Source organism: Kogia breviceps, chromosome 9 (genome assembly GCF_026419965.1).
Source record: "Kogia breviceps isolate mKogBre1 chromosome 9, mKogBre1 haplotype 1, whole genome shotgun sequence".
Lineage (NCBI taxonomy): Eukaryota > Metazoa > Chordata > Mammalia > Artiodactyla > Physeteridae > Kogia > Kogia breviceps.
The window spans coordinates 22,990,789-23,010,939 of record NC_081318.1 but is presented as its reverse complement, the minus strand read 5'-3'; the positions used below and the strand labels follow the sequence as shown (position 1 = coordinate 23,010,939).

General features: G+C 42.6%; 2 protein-coding genes across 26 annotated transcripts in view; both read left to right on the top strand.

Annotated features, from left to right (window-relative positions):
- Nucleotides 1–11,913, top strand: part of STRIP2 (striatin interacting protein 2) — a 47,730-nt gene extending 35,817 nt beyond the window's left edge. For 16 of the 22 annotated variants that reach the window (XM_059074433.2, XM_067042196.1, XM_067042192.1 and 13 more), the window contains 3 exons: nt 585–689; nt 1,579–1,783; nt 4,435–6,906. In XM_059074433.2, coding sequence (XP_058930416.1) covers nt 585–689; nt 1,579–1,783; nt 4,435–4,685 — 561 coding nt within the window. In that variant the 3' untranslated portion in view covers nt 4,686–6,906. Of the gene's footprint in view, nt 1–584; nt 690–1,578; nt 1,784–4,434; nt 6,907–8,983; nt 9,129–9,948; nt 10,253–11,698 lie in introns of those variants that run through there. The other 6 variants (XR_010842095.1, XR_010842096.1, XM_067042187.1 and 3 more) reach the window with 6 other exon arrangements.
- Nucleotides 11,914–12,972: 1,059 nt separating this feature from the next.
- The window catches only part of SMKR1 (small lysine rich protein 1), a 30,172-nt gene continuing 22,993 nt past the window's right edge, over nt 12,973–20,151 (top strand). For 2 of the 4 annotated variants that reach the window (XM_067042184.1, XM_067042185.1), the window contains exons 1-2: nt 12,973–13,454; nt 18,594–18,968. In XM_067042184.1, the coding sequence (XP_066898285.1) occupies nt 12,982–13,454; nt 18,594–18,687 (567 nt within the window). In that variant the 5' untranslated portion in view covers nt 12,973–12,981 and the 3' untranslated portion in view covers nt 18,688–18,968. Of the gene's footprint in view, nt 13,455–18,593; nt 19,162–20,151 lie in introns of those variants that run through there. The other 2 variants (XM_059074479.2, XM_067042183.1) reach the window with 2 other exon arrangements.

Here is a 20,151-nt window from a genome sequence, read left to right as displayed (position 1 = left end):
TCTGCCGTTTTTCCTTCCATGCTAGAGAGTTAAGCAGTTTACTGCAATATGGTTTGATAAAAGAGGGTGGAGGTTGATTTTTTAAAGAATTAATTGTAATGAATATCAGATCCATACAATATATAGGATTGGCCAAAAAGTTCATCCGGGTTTTTGTAAGCTGTTACAAAAACCCAGACGAACTTTTTGGCCAAACCAATAGTTTGAAATCTACCAGAATAACTCTTAGCAATTATAAACATAGCTTACTTAAGTGTAGAGTATACGGCGGAAAAATTCTATCTACTCTTTTCTGATGTTAAAGCAGAAAGCTACACAAGAAAGCTTGCTTAAATGAAGTTTCTATGTTCATGTACCATCTTTCTAGCCAGTACTTGCTCTAGGTAGAGTCTTCCAGGATTGGCAGCTGTGTGTTTTCAGATGAAGAATGTTACATGCCTTGAGGCCTCACTATGTGAAGAGCGGGATGGAAAGGCCTCTCATATGGAAGGCCTCACCTAAACTGACCAACAGTGACTTCCATACTGCTGTGGGAAGGAATGCCTTATAGGTGTTGAGATAATGATGAGCATGCCTTATTACAGGAAGCTGGAGACAACAACCAGTTCTGCTGGAGGAACCTCTTTTCCTGCATCAACCTTCTGAGGCTGCTCAATAAACTGACCAAATGGAAGCATTCCAGAACCATGGTGAGTGGAGCTTCAGATCACGGTGTCCACCTAATTGGGTTTTTTTAATCTTTAGTAAATATGGACTTCTCGCTTTGCGAGCTTTATAGATAGACACTGAATGCTCCATAAGACTTAGCACCTCCTGATTCTGGGTACTTATTCTATGAAAATTATTTACCAGTCCCTTTCTTTTCAGGGAGCTGAATATGGACCCTCCCTCAGGGCAGCTCTGGTAGGGAAATTAGCATTGTATTTTGGATTATAGTCACACATCTCAAATGGTACAAGCCTAAGATTATTCACTGCAGCAGTATTTGTAATCATGAAAGATTGGAAAAAACGTAAATGCTCATTAATACCAACTGGTTAAATTATTTATGTAATCCTTATAATAGAATATTAATACAACCATTAAAAAGAATGCGACGGTTCTGTACTGCTGTGGAATAATTTTCAAGGTATATTGTTAAATAAAAATCAAGGACCTGCTGTATAAAAAAATATTAAAAATAAATAAATAAATAAAATTTTTTAAAAAATCAAGGTATGGAGCAAGGTGAAAGGGTATGTAGTTGCTATCATTTTTGTTAATAAAAGTAACATGCACATACATAGAATTATCTCCAGAAGATACACAGGAAACTGGTAACAGTGGAAAGGGGATGTGTGGCTGACAAAATTTTTTTGCACTTTGAATATTAGAAATTTTGAATTGTCAAATATAAATGGAGTGCTTCCTCTGTTCTTAAAGACTAAGTCTAAGTGGAGCTTGGACCATAGATTTCCCCCAACTCCCCAGGGTAGTCTGAGGTTAGCCAGGTTTGGCTTAATTTGTCTGTGAGTTGGAAATTCCAAGAAACTTTAGATCCTTATCTTTCTTCATTCCTATCCCTCTTTAAATGGGCAGATGCTGGTAGTGTTTAAATCTGCTCCAATCTTAAAGCGGGCCCTCAAGGTCAAACAGGCCATGCTGCAACTTTATGTGCTGAAGCTGCTAAAAATACAGACCAAGTACCTGGGGCGCCAGTGGAGGAAAAGCAACATGAAAACCATGTCAGCCATTTATCAGAAAGTACGCCACCGCATGAATGATGACTGGGCTTATGGGAATGGTGAGTATTCTCAGAGCTTTTGACCTCTAGGACTTGCCCAGGATTGAAACAAAACTAAACAAGCATCTCTACTCTTTTGGTATGAATTGTTACATATTTTAGATGAGAAAATAAATGATTATAGTCAGGTGCTGTTATAACAAACGTTAAGGCGCTGCCTCAAATTCCAGCATGTACCCTGTCCCATGTAAACTATGAAAATCCATTTTATAAAACAAGTCAATTGAGGGATAATTCCCCTTTTTCAAAACATTCCTTTAAGTGACAGGTTTCTCTGAGAGATTTTTTTTTTAACATCTTTATTGGAGTGTAATTGCTTTACAGTGGTGTGTTCGTTTCTGCTATATAACAAAGTGAATCAGCTATATGTATACATATATCCTCATATCCCCTCCCTCTTGCGTCTCCCTCCCACCCTCCCTATCCCACCCCTCTAGGTGGACACAAAGCACAGAGCTGATCTCCCTGTGCTATGCAGCTGCTTACCACTAACTATTTTACATTTAGTAGTGTATATATGTCCATGCCACTCTCTCTCTTCGTCCCAGCTTACCCTTCCCCCTCCCCACATCCTCAAGTCCATTCTCTACGTCTGTGTATTTATTTCTGTCCTTCCCCTAGTTTCTTCAGAACCATTTTTTTTTCTTTTTTCAGATTCCATATATATGTGTTAGCATACAGTATTTGTTTCTCTCTTTCTGACTTACTTCACTCTGTATGACAGTCTCTCTGAGAGATTTTTTAAAATAACCTTTTATTATTACAAAGCAATTAGAAAATACAAGGAAGCAAACATTTTACAATATTACCATATTTTTGCCATATTTTACCATCCAAAGATTGCCACCAAAATCTTATTGTATGTTCATACAGATTTTTTTCCTCTCCATATACACATTTTATTTATTTATTTATTATTATTATTTTTGGTTACATTGGGTTGTCATGCTGCTCACGGGCTTTCTCTAGTTGTGGCAAGCGGGGGCTACTCTTCGTTGTGGTGTGTGGGCTTCTCATTGTGGTGGCTTCTTTTGTTGTGGAGCACGGGCTATAGGCGCATGGGCTTCAGTAGTTGTGGCACGTGGACTCAGTAGTTGTGGCTCGCAGGCTCTAGAGCCCAGGCTCAATAGTTGTGGCACATGGGCTTAGTTGTTCCACGGCATGTTGGATCTTCCCAGACCAGGGCTCGAACCTGTGTCCCCTGCATTGGCAGGCAGATTCTTAACCAGTGTGCCACCAGGGAAGCCCTACATTTTATTTAAATGAAAGCAAATTGTGTATGCTATTTTATAATCTTCTCTTTTTTTTTAATAATTTTTTGCGGTACGCGGACCTCTCACTGCTATGGCCTCTCCCGTTGCGGAGCACAGGCTCCAGACGCGCAGGCTCAGTGGCCATGGCTCACGGGCCTAGCCGCTCCGCGGCATGTGGGATCCTCCCGGACCGGGGCACGAACCCATGTCTCCTGCATCGGCAGGCGGACTCTCAACCACTGTGCCACCAGGGAAGCCCCCAATCTTCTCTTTTTAGTTAACATTATTTCTACCTTTCTGTATCAGTACATTTTCGTTTTATCTAATAATCAAGTCCATGTTCAGAATTTCCTAGTTGCCCCAAAATATTCTTTAAAGCTATTCTTTTCCAAGTCATAATCCAACCCAGGACAGCAAATTTCATCTGTTTTTTATATCCTTTTATTTGTTTTGAACCTAGCAGGGTTCTTCCCCCACCCCATAACACTGACATAATTGAAGAACTAGGCCAGTTGTTCTGCAGAATATCCACCTTCTGGCTTTGTCTGCTTGCTTTTTTTTGGCTGCGTTGGGTCTTTGTTGCTGTGCGCAGGCTTGCTCTAGTTGCGGCTAGCGAGGGCTCCTCTTCGTTGTGGTGTGTGGGCTTCTCATTGCGGTGGCTTCTCTTGTTGCGGAGCATGGGCTCTAGGCGCATGGGCTCAGTAGTTGTGGCATGCGGGCTCAGTAGTTGTGGCGCATGAGCTTAGTTGCTCTGCATGTGGCATCTTCCCAACCCGTGTCCCATGCACTGGCAGGCAGATTCTTAACCACTGCGCCACCAGGGAAGCCCCACCTCATAATCTTAACATAAGCTGCATATAGATTTTTTGTGTGCTGGAGGGGGTTCCATGGAATCAGGGAAGTCTTCAGTAACTGGTTCATTCTGATTCTCCTTGTTGTGCCCCTTCCTGCCTCTTACCATTCCTTGAAAACTGTGATTTCGTTCAAGTGGGAAACTCCCATTCCTAAGGAAAGTTCAATAAAGGGAACTGAGTTGCTGTTTTGGAAAATATAATATATATAACTAGTAAGAAAGTGAAATAATGGAAAGGAAATACAATAAAAAGAAGTCTACCTCCCTCGGTGCCCTCATTTCCTTCTCAGTGGTAATCACTGTTAACAAGTTTCTAGACTCTTCCAAAGATAGTCTCTGCATATATAAGCATATGTATGTGGGCATGTGTATATTTTTTAAACCTGACTGGCAGCATGTTATATACTTACTTTTTACATTGCTTTTTACAAAAAAGGAAATTCTGAGCAGTTGCATTGTTGGTATCCCATAGACCATGTTCTGTGCTAAGAGGAGCGGTGTCCTGAGGTGTATACATCTTCTTCTTTCTAATCTTCCCAACACAGACATCGATGCCAGGCCATGGGACTTCCAAGCAGAAGAATGCACCTTGAGGGCCAACATTGAGGCTTTTAACAGCCGCCGGTATGACAGACCCCAGGACTCTGAGTTTTCACCTGTGGATAACTGCTTGCAGAGTGTGCTGGGGCAGAGGTTGGATCTGCCTGAGGATTTCCACTACTCATATGAGCTCTGGCTGGAGAGAGAGGTTTTTTCACAGCCCATCTGTTGGGAGGAGCTGCTCCAGAATCACTGACTGAGCTCTTGTCAACAAGCATCTGATAGATGGGGGTTGGCTCCAATAAATGGTGCTCTGCCTACCGTGCCCACTCAGCCTTTGTTTCCAGTTCTAGGAGTGCTTGTCCAGGGTAGCGGTGACCCAGCCTTAGGACATCCAGTGTAGTTCAGGACTATTATGGGGGCAGTTAGGCCTGGAGCTAATACAAGGCTGGGATCCTGAGTGATAAAAAAAATTGATCTAATTGCCCTGGGGTCATTTGGGTGCCCAGTTGCCCTTGAAATCTCCTGCTGGATCAGTCCTGGACAGGCTCTTTTGTGGGACTGCTCCCTGCTTTAGTCTTGCCTAGAACCAGGCTAGCCTTTGCTGGCCCCAAAAGTGAGAATAAGTTTACTATGGCATTTGATTCATGGCATTCATCATAGGTAATGGGAAGTGCAGGTCATAATATAGGGAGAACATTTCCTTCTTGCTCACCCTGGATTACCGGAGGTTTGGCAAACCCAACTTTGAAATCAACTCTATATTTTAAATTTAAAATTCTGACACTCACTTCTTTCTAAAATCGTTAGCTCTGAGATGATTTTTAGAGCAACTGCATCTTTTTTGTGAAGGATGATGATTTACTATTACGTAAATACTGCATGTTTTAGAAAGGTATATTGTGTAGTGTTTTTTCTTTATTAAGAGATCTATGTTCCGTGTGAAAAGTATTTCCTTGTGTACTCTGTATAGGGCATGGAGTACTCTGCCACAACCAGTACGAAACAGTCAGGCCTCCTCTAAGGATGTTTCATGTTTTTCTGAAACTATTTCAGTCTTAAAATGACTTGAGTACATTGCAGAAAATTATTCTTTTCATCTAATTCATTTTTAAATGACAAGTTATCTACAGGAGGTTTTATTTATTGAGATGGAATGTCCATTTGTCCTCATGATCGATTTATTTTTTAATTGAATAGAACAGCGAGAGCATCACAGGTTACCATTTTTCTTTGTCTCCTATGTTGATTAATGATTTTTTTTCCCTTTTTACTGCTAGCAGTTTCAAAGTGTCATGTGGGTATTTAGCAATACTGTTTCTACCTAGAAGTATTACACATTTCTTTGAAAATATAAGGGTTGATGTACCAACCTCTTTAAACTTCTCCCTTTTAAAGCAGAATCACAGTCTTCCCAACCAAAACATGGTTTTTAGAAAAGTTTCTGATTCAGTCAGTATCATCTTATTTCTCTTCTGTCCTCAAAATTATGGCATCTATACTTTTAAGCTTTTTTACTTTAAATGCCCCCACCCTGCAACATGGACACTACTGAATCTTTTTTATGATAGCACCAGGCCACTTTAATTGTGCCAGGAGGTCTAGTCAAAATCAGCTTATTTACTCCATCCTTTGTCAACCACAGTCTCTTTTGAAGTCATGATAGATTGCTAATGATTTCCAAAGTAACTATACCAAAATTCTGATTATAGCTTGAATTTCACCTCTTTGTGCTTTACGGGTAGCAGGATTTCTGTTTTTATGGTGAGGTCATGAAGAATGTAAGTATGTAATGGATGAAACTTAAAATAGTCTGTAAATTTTGTCTGAGTAGGACAGCAGTCCTCATTGCAATTAAAGTAATTTACTGAGTATATCATTACTGAACCCTATTGAACCCTATTAACCTATGATTTTAATGTGATTTAAGTAAAAAGACAACTTTCAAGGAAAGAACAATTATCAGCCTATTTATTTTGAATAAATACTATATATTATTTAATCAAGAACACATAAGTTATCCTCTTAAAAGTATGCACGTGAATTCTTTCCAAGGCATAGATGTATGCTAAGCTTTAACATTTCATATTTTAAAATAAATCTTCTCTAAGGGAAAATTAATTCTCAGTGCAGATGGAAAAACTGAGGCACCAAGGATAAATGATTAGTTTCAAATTACATCATTTTTCTACTGACTTTCTGGGACTAGCATTCAGGTACTGATAGCCAGCCCCATATGTTACAGTAACTGATTTGAATCTCCCAATTTGAGAGTACATGTGTGTGGTTAGGAATAAATCAGAGTAACCAGCCTCCAATGGTGATTACTGTTACAACACAGAAGAACATTATTTGAGTGATTTATAAAGTAGAAGATTTTTATTTGTGAATATTTCAGTAAAGTTTGTGTTGATTGTTGATAACACTGTTTCTCTACTAAAGCACTTTAATAAAAAGAATTGAACTGGAGTTAGAAATTTGGTCTTTAACTTCTTCATCACAAGAGAATCTTAAAGACATTAGATCTAGAAAGGAAGGGTATAATTAAAGAGACGAATATATAAAATCTTGTATTAATATTCCCTGGGGCTAGACTGATATAAACAACTGCAAAATCTCAGTGACTTACGACAAACCTTTTTCTCTTGTTCTTGGTTCTGGCAAGCAGCTGCAGCTCTACTCAACTCAATTGACTTGCTATTGACTTGCTAGATTAGCTCCGCTCCGTATGTTGTCTCATTCTGGCACTAGGCTGATGGAATAGCCCTTACCTGGGACATACTGTTCTCCTAGTGAAGGGCAGGAGCAAAAGACCAAACCATACCACGAAAACACATTTAAAGCTCCTGCTTGGGGATTTCCCTGGTGATCGGGTGGTTAAGAATCCATCTTGTAATGCAGGAGACTTGGGTTCGATCCCTGGTTGGGGAACTAAGATCCCACAATCTGCGGGGCAACTAAGCCGGCGTGCTGCAACTACAGAGCCCACACACTCTGGAGCCCATGCACCGCAACTAAGACCTGATGCAGCCAATAAAATATGTTTTAGAAAAAGAAGAAATTCCAACTGAACAAACACTACTCACAGAAGAATAAATAAATAAATAAAGTTCCTGCTTGGATGTGGCACAAGTTAAATTGCTCATAGTCGACTGGCAAAAAGCAATTCACATAGGTGAGCCTAACATTGGTCCAGAGAAGCACACTACCTATATGGAGGCAAGTTGCAACCAGACATACGGGTAGACAGTGAGTCAGAGCAGCTTCCCAGGGACCTCTTGAGATTGGTAGTGGGACTATCTGAGAGATTCCTTTTTTTTGGCTGTACTGCACAGCTTGCAGGACCTCAGTTCCCCCACCAGGGACTGAGCCAGGCCAGGGCAGTGAAAGCCCAGAACCCTAACCATTACGCCACCAGGGAACTCCCTAGAGATTCTTCTTGAGAATATCAACAGCTTTCCAGTGAATATTTGAAAACACTCATTTCAGTGCTTTATGCTGGTGGCTTTCTTGACCTTCCTTGCCCATATATCTCCAGCTCTTCCACCTAACAATTATTAATCATTGTTATATAAAGACAAGTGTTTTGATGGTTTCTGTTTTTCCCCCAAGTAGTAGTAAGTTAGAATTCATTCTTCTAGTCTTTCTTGAGATGACCCATATTTACAATAAAACTAGCTGAGATTAAGAATGCACCTGTGGGGAAATTCCCTGGTGGTCCAGTGGTTAGGACTCGGTGCTTTCACTGCCGGGGCCTGGGTTCAATCCGTGGTTGGGGAACTAAGACACCACAAGCTGTGCAGCACCGCCCACCCAAAAAAAAGTTCACCTGTGCTTTTGGAACAAAAATGACACTTGTTCATACAACAGTCAAACTCACGACTTTGATCTCATTGGATGCTATAATTGATGAGCTCTGTAACCACCTAAATATCCTTAATTTTTTTTTAATTAATTTATTTTTTTTGTCTGCATAAGGTCTTCGTTGCTGCGTGCGGGCTTTCTCTAGTTGTGGTGAGTGGGGGCTACTCTTCGTTGCGGTGCAAGGGCTTCTCACTGCTGTGGCCTCTCCCGTAGCGGAGCACGGGCTCTAGGACCGTGGGCTTCAGTAGTTGTGGTGTGTGGGCTCCAGAGAGCAGGCTCAGCGGCTGTGGCACGTGAGCTCAGTTGCTCCACGGCATGTGGGATCTTCCCAGACCAGGGCTCGAACCCACATCCCCTGCATTGGCAGGCGGATTCCCAACCACTGTGCCACCAGGGAAGCAATCTAAATATCCTTATATTTTGCCATATTCACAGGTTTCAGGGATGAGGACATGGACATACCTTTTGGAGGACCACCATTCAACCCACTAAAACTCATCAGACACTAACAAATAGCAATACTGATTCATTTACTCTTATCAGTATTAAGAGGTTTAAGGCAAGACCTAGGTAAGTTTTGTTTTTTTTTTTTTTTTTTAAATTAGGAGACACTAATTTTATTTTTTATTATTTTTTTTTTGCGGTATGTGGGCCTCTCACTGTTGTGGCCTCTCCCATTGTGGAGCACAGGCTGCGGACGCGCAGGCTCAGCAGCCATGGCTCATGGGCCCAGCCGCTCCACGGCATGTGGGATCTTCCCAGACCAGGGCACAAACCCGTGTCTCCTGCATCGGCAGGCGGATTCTCAACCACTGCGCCACCAGGGAAGCCCTAGGTAAGTTATTTTTATCTAGAAAATACTTGCAGCTATTGATGTAGTCAAAGGAGATTCAAGTAAAGAAAGAGTTTTAGGCTTGAGTAGAGGATATGACATGAGGGAACATGTGTAAAACTGAAGAATACATTTATGTATTGGTATTTTTGTTAAGAAGATACATGCAAAAAATTCAAATGATTTTCAAAGTACACAAAGAAAAATGTAATCTCCCAACCCAGATCTCTTGTCTCGTTCCCCAGAAGTAATCACTGCCAATATTTTTTTCTATTTTTTATTCTTTCAGAAAATTCCCATGATAATACCCATCTCCTCCTCATCGACATTTTTTTTTTTTTTAATAATTAGGAGCACAATGTACTGTTCTATTCCTGGTCTTATAATTTATCCTGGAGATCTATTTTTCTATTATCAATATTCTCTTATATGACTATAAATTTAATATATCAAATAATTAAATCAAATAATTCTTCCCTAACACTGCTTTCAGACATTTTCTATCTAGGAAGAAATGTTATACAAAAGGGTATAGATGTGAAGAATAGGGTGTGTATGTGTGTACATCTGCATGTGCGTATGTTGTGGTAGCGGATGAGGTGAAGGGAGATTCACTCAGTTCTCATAGCAATAGACCAAAGCAATCTGAAATGTAATTTCCTACAAGCAGTTTTTCTGGCCATTCGGACACCCCCAGATCCTGTAAATGGAATGAGATTGGGCCTGAGTGGGCTATGGGGAGATGTTAGGCCTATCTGCTCCTTCAGTAATTAGCCAGATTTAAATTTCAAAAAGGAAGAATTTTAAATTTTTACTTTTATAGAAAAGAAAGTCTTTCAAAGGAACTGCAAGAGTACAAAAGTCATCCCACCTCTGCTCAAACACCTTTGGTGACTGTGACTTTCTTACTAAATAAGATAGCGCCATCTGTCCCCTTGCCTCCAAATGGAAACATTACTTTGAACATTCTGTAACTTTTTGTTCAAATGCTTAATGGAGCTGTCAGGACAAAGAGTCTCCATGTTGGATGCCTGTGAAAATATGTCTTTGCTGGAAGATGTGAGATATTTTACCCAGAAAAGCCGTGCAGAATAAGGGCTCAGATTGACAGTGCTGGACCCAACTTGGTGAGTTATTATACCCAGGCTCTGCCTCCATTAGCTGTGTGATAACTGACTAGTTATTTCATCTCTCTGTGTCTCAGATTCCCCATCTATAAATGGGGATAATAACACTACCTACTTTCTAGAGTTGTAAGGATAAAATGTGTCAATATAATAGTGCTTAGAATAATGCTTGTTAAACATGAGTGTTCAAAAATTGCTGGTTATTTCCACCTCATTCCCCTCCCTATTAAAGAATCCCCCAGCAAGAATAATAAATAGCATTTAAATTCTCAAGCTCAGGGATCAGCACACTATAGCCCAACATTTTTATACAGTCTGTGAGCTAAGAATGGTTTTTTATTACATTCTTAAATGGTTGAGGGGAAAAATCCATAGACGAAAAATACTTTATGACACATGAAAATTCTATGAAATTCAAATTTTAGTTTCCACAATAGTTTTATTGCAACACAGCCACACTCATTTGTTTACATGTTGTCTATAAATGCTTTCATTCTACATCAGCAGAGCTGAGTAGTTGGAAAAAAGAGGACATGAGAACTGAAAAGCCTAAAATATTTACTGAGTTTGCCAACCCCTGGTCTAGATAGTTTCTTGAGTCTGCCCCGCCTGGTCTTACTGTACCCCAAGATTCTCACTGCTGGGACCCTAGTAACTGACCAGAGATTATCTACAAAGAACATTTTATTTTTTCTGTAACCTCCTCTTCAAAATTAGGGCTATACTGGGTGAAGTGAACAGGGCTATACTGTTGAACTTAATGAGATAAAAAGAAAAAGAGAAGGAAGGGAAGGAGGAAGGGAGGGAGGAAGAGAGACCGCCAGAGTAGAGAGGAAGAAATAGGAATTTTTAAATGGTAACTTCTAAGAAAGATAGTGATAGAATATTCTAAGTTTGAATATTCTAAGAATGTGCACTTTAATTCTGGTAATTTTTTTTTAAAGAACAGCACAGTTAATGTTACTATTTATAAAGAAGACATAAGGATGTGTACTCATAAACATAAAATTAATTAGTACTTTTCCAATGTGAGTTTGAATAGTTATCTAAATTTAACATCATCTTCCAATTTATACCGGAAGATTTGTTCGGTTCTTGTAGAATAAACAGATCTTGAGTGCTAAACATTAAGACATTATTAAGTGTACTGGTGTTTAAGAAAAATGCTTATGTTGTCAATGACATTTTCCTTTGATTCTAACAGTAACTTGCATTCTTTATTATAAGGAAGTCTGCCTTTCCGCCCCACCCCCCAGCAGCCCTCCTCACCTCCCTTCAGGTCACTGCTACGGCTTTCTCCAGTGCAAAGGCTGACGACCCATTTGGTCAATGGAAGATAGTGCTGCCATTGAAGTTGTACCAATTGTCACTAGACCGTTCATTTTATGTTTCACCTGTCCACTGACAAATCATGCTTCCTTGTGCTTTCTATCTTTTTTTTTTCAGACCTCCAATCTGGAACGCAGTGAGCCTGATAGGGGTTAACCTGAGAGAGTTGTGATGACCCAAAGAAGTGTACACAGGGAGTGTGAGCCACCTCTACCCAGGGAGTAAGGCGCCAGCAGAGGAGAAAGCACAGGCAGAGGCAGGAGAATTTGCCATATCAAGGGCCTATGTACTCAAAAAAACTACCAGACAAATTAAAAGTCATTGGAACTTGGGTTTGCTTTGTTGATGATTAGAGAAATCAAATGCATGAGAACCTGTTACACAAATACTCCCCTTTGGAAGTGAGGTCATCAATCAAAAGAAGGAAAACAAAAAAACACCTTACCCTTGGTTGCAGAGCCTTTCAGGACCCCACCCCTGCTTCTGGGTCCAGTCTCCTCCTCCTGCCCTGGGCCTGCAATGTCCTGTCCCCTGACCTTGGCATAGCTGAATCCTTATCACCCAAATCTCAGTTAAACCTCAGAGAGACCTTCCCCATTCACCAGTCTAAAAGAGTAGTCAGCTATCATCGTATCGATTTAATACACCCAATGTAATACATCCTGTTGCACCTATCATTTTTAATGTCTGCCACGTCCCGCATTTGACACCCCCCCCCCCCAAAAAAAAAGAACTTTTCTGCGTTCAGGGCTAAATTCCCAGGGCCCGAAACTGAGTGTCAGGCACATGATAGATGCCTAATAACTTGAATAAAAAGAAATGAGTCATTAAAATGAATGAGGGTCCAGCTCCTAAACTGTATATTCTGCGGGGAGGAGGATGTCAGGATGAACTAGGTTGGAAGCATAAGTGAATCTACTGTATCCTTGCGTAATCCCACAAAGGGTACAAGAACTTTTTTCAGGAGCTTTTAAAAAACATTTTGTAATGTTTGTATTATTACAGGCTCTTTTACAAACATTTCCCCATGTTATTTTCATTTCAATCCTCAAAGGCTTTATCTCATTTTCCAAAAAAGGTCATGGAGTCTTCGATAACTTCTCCAACGTCAGCCAGTGAGTGACCTAGCTCGCACTCACAGCCGAGCCCGCCCACTCCAAGGCCAGTACGGTACACGCGGAGCATCGCCCGCCCGGCCAAAGGGCCGGCTTTGGCCGGGAGCTCGCCTGCGCCCTCCTCGGTCGCCCAAAGCCAGCCTCCCCCGCGCGGAGCCCGGGTGCAACCTTAGCCGCAGTCGCGCGAGGTGAAATGGCCCCGCCAGGGCGGCGCGGCCAGCAGGGGACCGCGGCCGCTCTCAAGAAGGCGGGTAAGGGCGGTCTGGGCGGGCCGGGCTCCGTCCAATGGCTGGGCGCCAGGCCCCGGTGTCCTGGCAACAGGTAAACACTGAGCGGCCCCGCCCCCAGCGGCGCGCCTCGCCCGGCGTGTTGCTCGCCGCCCGCCAGCACCCGCGAGCCTGGAGCCTTAGCCTGCGAGGCGCACTCGTCCGAGTTGCGCCGCCCGCAACCTGGTTGCGGTGGGTGCCCCAGCATGTAGTGGCGGCGGCCCAGTGGCTGACTACCCCCTCACCCCGCCGGGCTCCCCTGAGCGCCTCGGCCTCCTCGCGCCGCGCCGCGCTGCGAGAGCGGGCTTCTGAGAAGCGTGGCGAGGTCCCGGGCCTGCGGCGGTTCGGGGGCGAGAGCGGAGGTGGCAGTCCCGTGAGCCGCAGGAATGGGCGCGGGAGCGCCGCCTGCAAGCGACGCGGAGAACTGTGGTCTCTTTCAGGATTAGGAACCCATGCCACGCTCACCTGCTCAACTGAGAAAGCATTACCATGGTAATTAATACACGTCTTATTTAAGTGTAAGAGGTTCCCAGGTTCTTGTTAAATTAGTTTAATACCGTTTGCCTCGTAGAGGCACGCTTTACTAAGATTTGCCCGCACCACGAGATTGGTGCCTTTATCTCCTCGCGTTGGTGGTGGTGTCCAGTCCAGTGATCTGAACGCTTTGGGTCAAGATAAGGTAGGAGAGGGGTTTGCTAGGTGGTCTACGCCCGCCCAAGGGGACGGCAACCGTGTGTGTGTGTGTGTGTGTGTGTGTGTGTGTGTGTGTGTGTGTGTGTGTGTGTGTGTGTGTTGGTTGGTTGCAGTCCCTTGGTTCTGTTGAGCAATTTTCACACCCAGAAAATGCCCAGGGCGCCAGTACGTGCCAACGGCGACTGGCCAGGCATTTAGCTTCTGCTGCCCCCGCTAGGGTCCCAGGTGGGATTCCTCTCGGTGGATTACAGAATTAGAAAATGAGCCTTGGTGGGACTCCGAGTGCCCGCCGCAGAGAGTGATTCTTCCTTCCAACCTCAGTTTGAGGAAAGGCTTTGGAAGGAGACCTTTTGTGCAGGGAGTTCTTGGGTTTATGCCCAGGAAATCTTGCAACCTCCTTACTTCCATCTGAACCCCAAGTCGTTGGCTGACAGAGCTAGATCTTAAACCAAACCTCACTGATGCCAAACCTTCATTTCCAACTTCCTGCTGGATCTCTCCATCAGAGAGCCTTTTCAAACTGTGTTCAAAATCCAGCTCTTTTAACCACTACCATCTCTTCACTTTCCAATGGCATGTTCATTCTCCTGGCCTCAAACTCGAAAGCATTCCTGTTCCTGAGTCCTCATCCAGTCTCTTGTGACCTGCCTGCCACTGTTGGTCAGGCCCTCCTTACTACCACCTGCCTGGTTCTGGCAGTCGCCCCTTATCACTGTTCAGGAACTGTCCATCTCCTCTGTCCTTCCCTCCCAGTTTGATCATCCCATAATGGCTGTGACCAGGTCCTCAGGGACTTCCACTGTCTGCTGAACTAGGCACTGCTCTGCTTGAGCTTGGCACTGGGAGCCCTTGGTAAGGGGGCCTCAACCTCTTGAGCTTAATCTACCTTATTATCTTCTCTGCTTTAAAAAACAAAAACAAAACCACATCCCACAACGCCTCACTGCCCCCATGGTTGTTGCTTACAGGCCAGTCACACTGACCTTCTTTTTTTTTTTTTTTTTTTTGGTCCCTTTGACTTGAAAGGTTGTTTGCTCTGCCTGGGAATTCCCTACCCCTCATCCTACAGGCCATTCTTCAGGAATCCTTCTTCCTTCATGTCCCAGATGAGGTCACTCCCTTCCCATCCCATGTCATCATAATGCCATGTACCCTGGGCTTCCTTCACAGCATAGTTGGTGACTAAATGTGTTTGTGATTTTCCCCCTCACTGGACGTAAGTTTCTTGAGGGTGGGAGCCCGGATCTGCTTTGCTCTCCATCTAACATGAGGCCTCACTCACAGGAAGTATTTGTTAAAAATTTGTTAAATGAATGAAGGAGGCATCTTAAAATCCAGAGAAGGAGAAATCTACATTTGCTTTCCCTGAGTTGCATTTTATTCACTCAGCATACTTTATTCATCCCTACAACATGCCAGACATTGTTCTAGGTCCTGAAAGTTCAGTGAACTCATAGACAAAACCTCTGGTTAGGGAAACATACAATAAATACACAAACAAAAAATATTATTAAATAGTGAGTGCTTAGGGTAAGGAGATAGAAAGTGACACTGCTGGGAGGGTTCTTTTTGTTTTGTTTTAAATTTATTTATTTTATTTATTTATTGTTGGCTGCATTGGGTCTTCGTTGCTGTGTGTGGGCTTTCTCTAGTTGCGGCGAGCCGGGGCTACTCTTCATTGCGGTGCGCGGGCTTCTCATTGCGGTGGCTTCTCTTGTTGCGGAGCACGGGCTCTAGGCGCACAGGCTTCAGTAGTTGTGGCGCACGGGCTTGGTTGCTCTGTGGCATGTGGGGTCTTCCCAGACCAGGGCTTGAACCTGTGTCCCTGCATTGGCAGGCAGATTCTTAACCACTGTGCCACCAGGGAAGCCCTGGGAGGGTTTTTAAGAGGCCATCTGTACCTCCTCCCCCTTTGCCTGGGACAGTGCCAGTTAATGTTTGTTGAAGTGTTTTGTTTTGGGCAATAAATTATATGGTCACCCTAATTATAGATAGAATAGAGGCATGATGTCTGGGAGGCTTTTCTGAAGAGGTGGTATTTGAGCAGAGGCTGGCACAAAGGTAAGAAACAAATTATGCCCTCTGTGAAGATCTGCAGGAAGAGGGGGGATCAGGGAAGAGCTTGGCGAGTTTGGGAACTAGAAAGAAGGAATGGTCTTCATTAAGGAGTTCGGAGAGTTTTAAGTCAGGAGCTCTGTGTTCTGCGCCCAGGAATAGTCAAGAGCCATGGAGTTGTATTCAACCAACCAACCAGCTCAGAAACTGAAAACTTTCACTCCCTTACAGTAATTTCCTAACAGACTTATTGAGGTATAATTGATGTACAATAGATTGTGCATATTTAAAATGTACAGTTTCAGCTTGGCATAGGCATACACTCATTAAGCCATCACCACATTCAAGACTTATGATTTGCAGATGTTTTCTCCCAATCTGTGGCTTTGTCTATCATTCTTCTAACTATATCTTTTGAAGAGCACAAGTTTTAATTTTGATGTTGAATTTATCAATTTATTCTTTCACAGACATCAATTTGGATATCATACCCAGGAAATCTTTGCCTAACTCAAGGTCACAAAGGTTTTTTTCTATATTTTCTTCTATACGTTTTATAGTTTGGGGTTTTATATTTAGGTCTATGAGCCATTTGAGTTAATTTTTGCATATGGCGCAAATATGGATCGAAGTTCATTTTTTTGCAAATGGATATTCATTGTTCCAGCACCATTTATTGAAAAGATTATCCTTGTTCTGCTGAATTGCTTTGGCGCCTCTGTTGAAAATCAGTTGAATCAATTGTTTGTGTATGTATTGATCTATTTCTGGACTCTTTATTCTATTAATCTTAATACCAATACCATACTGTCTGCATCTTGAAACTTTATAATAATTCTAGAAATAAGGTAGTATTAGTCCTTCAAATTTGTTCTTCTTTTTCAGAGTTCTTTGCATTTCCATATGAATTTTAGAATCATTTACAAAAACAAGAGGACTTTGAATAAAAATGTCAAACTTTGGTGTGAATCTTAGTTCTCAAGCCGTTTTAGAGATTAAAACACACACATTATTGGGGGCAGTTATTCTAGGTAAGTCAAGTGTGTATGACATGCAAAAAAGTATAAAATCAGAAAGGAAGCCAAGACTCAAAATCTTTAAGAGCTTATGGCAATGCACATCCCACACCCCAAGGTGATGCTTTATCAGGAGATGCAGTTATCATATGGGACTCCATATTGTTTCTCTTCATTTGGATTTCCTCACAGAAAATTGTGTTGCAATATCTCATCTTCATTTCTGGGTTTTGAATCTAGGAATGTCCTCCATTTCATTTCACAAAATGTATTTTAGTGTTTTTAACACATTGACTATGTTTCTCTTTGTTTAACTTGGGACATTTTTAAAGTGAGATGCTATGAACAGGACATCTATTTTATACAAACATTTAGCCCTTGCAGGCATTCTTGATAACTTATACACTCCTCCTCTCCCTTGCCTAGAAGAGACACTTTTTCAATAATGCATTCCCATCATTTATTTTCTGTATGGGTGGGTCATAGGACATAGAGAAGTCCATTCAGCTTTGTGCAGCTCTAGCAAAACTTTGGAGATAGTTTATTCCCAGTTTAGGATGGTAGCCATTCCTTTGCCGGGAGGGCATTAACCTGTCAGTGTGCTTGTGGCCAGAGCACAGCCCCCAAGCCTGGTGGATGCTGGTTTGCACTGTGACCTTGCAGAGCCTCTGCATTTCCATTTTTAAGACAGAAATGATACCTCCCTCCCTTGAAACACAGCTCTGAGGATTAGCAGTGATAAAGGTGATGGCAACATCCTTCACTGAGTGCTTTCTTCGTGTCAGACACTGGCTAAGTGCCTTATGTTCGTGCCTCACTTAATCCTCGTGACTGTTTAATGAGGTAGAGACTATCGCATAACAAATGCAAAAATATGTATTTGATCCTAATTATCTGTTTCAATTTTTATTAGGCAAATTTCCAAACATACACAAAAATAGAATACTAAAATGAATCCCTATGTAGCCATATCTCAGATTCAGAAATTATAAGCATTTTGCCACATTTGCTTCATCTATACTTTATTTGGGGGAGAGGGGGGAGGAGGAAGGTGCAGTATTTTAAAGCAAATCTCAGGCTTTCTTTCATTTTCATTCCTACAGATTTTAGTGTGCATCTCTGAAATGTGGGAACATTTTCTTCCATGACCCAATGCCATTGTCAGACCTAATAGAATTAACAATTGCTCGATATTGTCAGATGTCCTCAATTGCCTAAAAAAATGTCTTTTCATGGTTTGTTTGTTCCAATCAAAATGCAGAGTCCACACATTAGTTGCATTAGGTTGGGTCTTTTTTATTTTTTTAGTTTTCTTGGCTGGTCGAGGGGAGGTTAGTTTTTGTTTTGTTTTGTTTTGTTTTTAAAAGAAAGGAAACAGGAGAATGCTGCTTCTCTGCTAAAAGAGTGTCTCCTCTGGGGAGGTGTGTGAGAGCTGGGGAGCCCTGAACCATGAGAATTACCCTTGGCACCAGCCTTCCCTTCCCCGTACACTTATTCCCCTCGGAGACCTCTGTCCCTTCGCCTTCTCTCCTCGCCCTGGTTCACCTCATTATAGTTCACCCTTTCGTTGAATGACACAGCCCACAATGTCTAGGTGTTGAGTCGTACCTCAGTTTCTCCGCCTTGCTCTCCCAGTCTCTGGGCGCTTGAATCAGGTTGGATCTCTTTTAAACTGGAGGTCTTGATAGGCATTTGTTGAATCAGACTGCATATGACTTCTCTTCCCACTCCATGCAAGTTTTTGTTGTCACAGTTTTTTCCTTTTAGGAATTTTTTTTCTTAAGTTCGGTAGGAAATATTGAAAATTATATAATGTCAATGTTACAAAAACTAAATTTTACCCCGTATACATACCTGTCTTTGAAAGCCAGGTAAAGGGAAAAGAAAAGGCCGAGGCAAGTCCCGTGGGAAAAAGCAGAAGAAACCGGAAGTGGACATCCTCAGCCCCGCTGCGATGCTGAACCTCTACTACATCGTCCACAACGTCGCCGGCTGCCTGCACCTGTGCGGCTTCCGCTGGCCAGGCGCTACCAAGTCAAAGAAGGAGAAAAACAAGACTTAAGCCAGACGGTTTCCCAGCTTCTCTCTACTACAGAGGACAGAACTTGGGGCAGAGAAATCAGGATAATACCACTGTTGCAAGCAAAATAGACTTTACCGAAGACAATTTGAGATGCAAGCTAAGTGTGCTTTTCAGTGCTAGTTAATGCTAAATGCATTTTACTTCCTCAGCTAAACCCGGGTATGGTGAGCCACTTTGGTTTTTCAGAAGTTAAGAGGGGGAAAAAAAGTCCAAGTAATTCCCACACAGTGGTGGAATTGATAGGAGTTTAAAAAATTATTATAAGTCTGGGTCAGAATTAAACCTTGCTCTCCAAAGGCAGTTCTAGCTTGCATGAGTTGTTTTTCTTTTACCAAAGGGGGTGTGTTATTTAGAGAAGACAAAAAGCACAGAATTTGCTTATATGTGTCCCTCTTTTGGGCACTGTTTCCTTTCCTCATCTTTTTCTGGAAAAATAGTAAATATTTTGTTTCTATAATTTTCTTCTCAGAGGTCTGACTTCTGTCTGATTCGAATTAGCCACAGACAGCAGTAGAGACCAGGGTTGCCAGTCCTGCTCTGAACCTGCTAGTGTGCAGGAACCGTGGCTCAAATAAGCTGACAGCATCAGTGGTTGGAGCACAGGGAGAAGGGGGCCAATCAGCCCTCATCCCTCTCTCCTTTCTCCTTCACCCGACTCTTCTTCGTCTTTTTCTACACACTTACATCTTCCCACCTTCTGCAGCCTTTCTTTTAAACTTGGCTGACTCTGAGTTTTGAAGTTGGTGCTAGAAAAGTGCCTTGGGCATTCTTTTTTATATATATATATAAATTTATTTATTTTATTTTATTTATCTTTGGCTGCGTTGGGTCGTTGCTGCGCCCGGGCTTTCTCTAGTTGTGGCGAGTGGGGGCTACTCTTCGTTGCGGTGCGCGGGCCTCTCATTGCGGTGACTTCTCTTGTAGCGGAACACAGGCTACAGGCGCACAGGCTTCAGTAGTTGTGGCACATGGGCTTAGTTGCTCCGCGGCCTGTGGGATCTTCCCGGACCATGGCTTGAACCTGTGTCCCCTGCATTGGCAGGCAGGTTCTTAACCACTGCGCCACCAGGGAAGCCTGCCTTGGGCATTCTGCTGATGATATTCTGGGATCTCCCCAGCCTGTGTGGAGACACTTAAAAGAGAAAGCTGCAGTTGGTTCTGCTCGGCCCCAAATGTGAAACTTGGAAGGAAAGGCGTTTTTAAGTGTAAGCACCATCTCTAAATCACATAGCCTCCCATCCCTGCCTCCTGCTCTGTCTTCCTAGCACGTCTTGCCACCTCCCCTGGCGCTGACACCTGCACTGTTGTCTCCATTCACAGTTCTGAGCTTGAAGCTGATTCC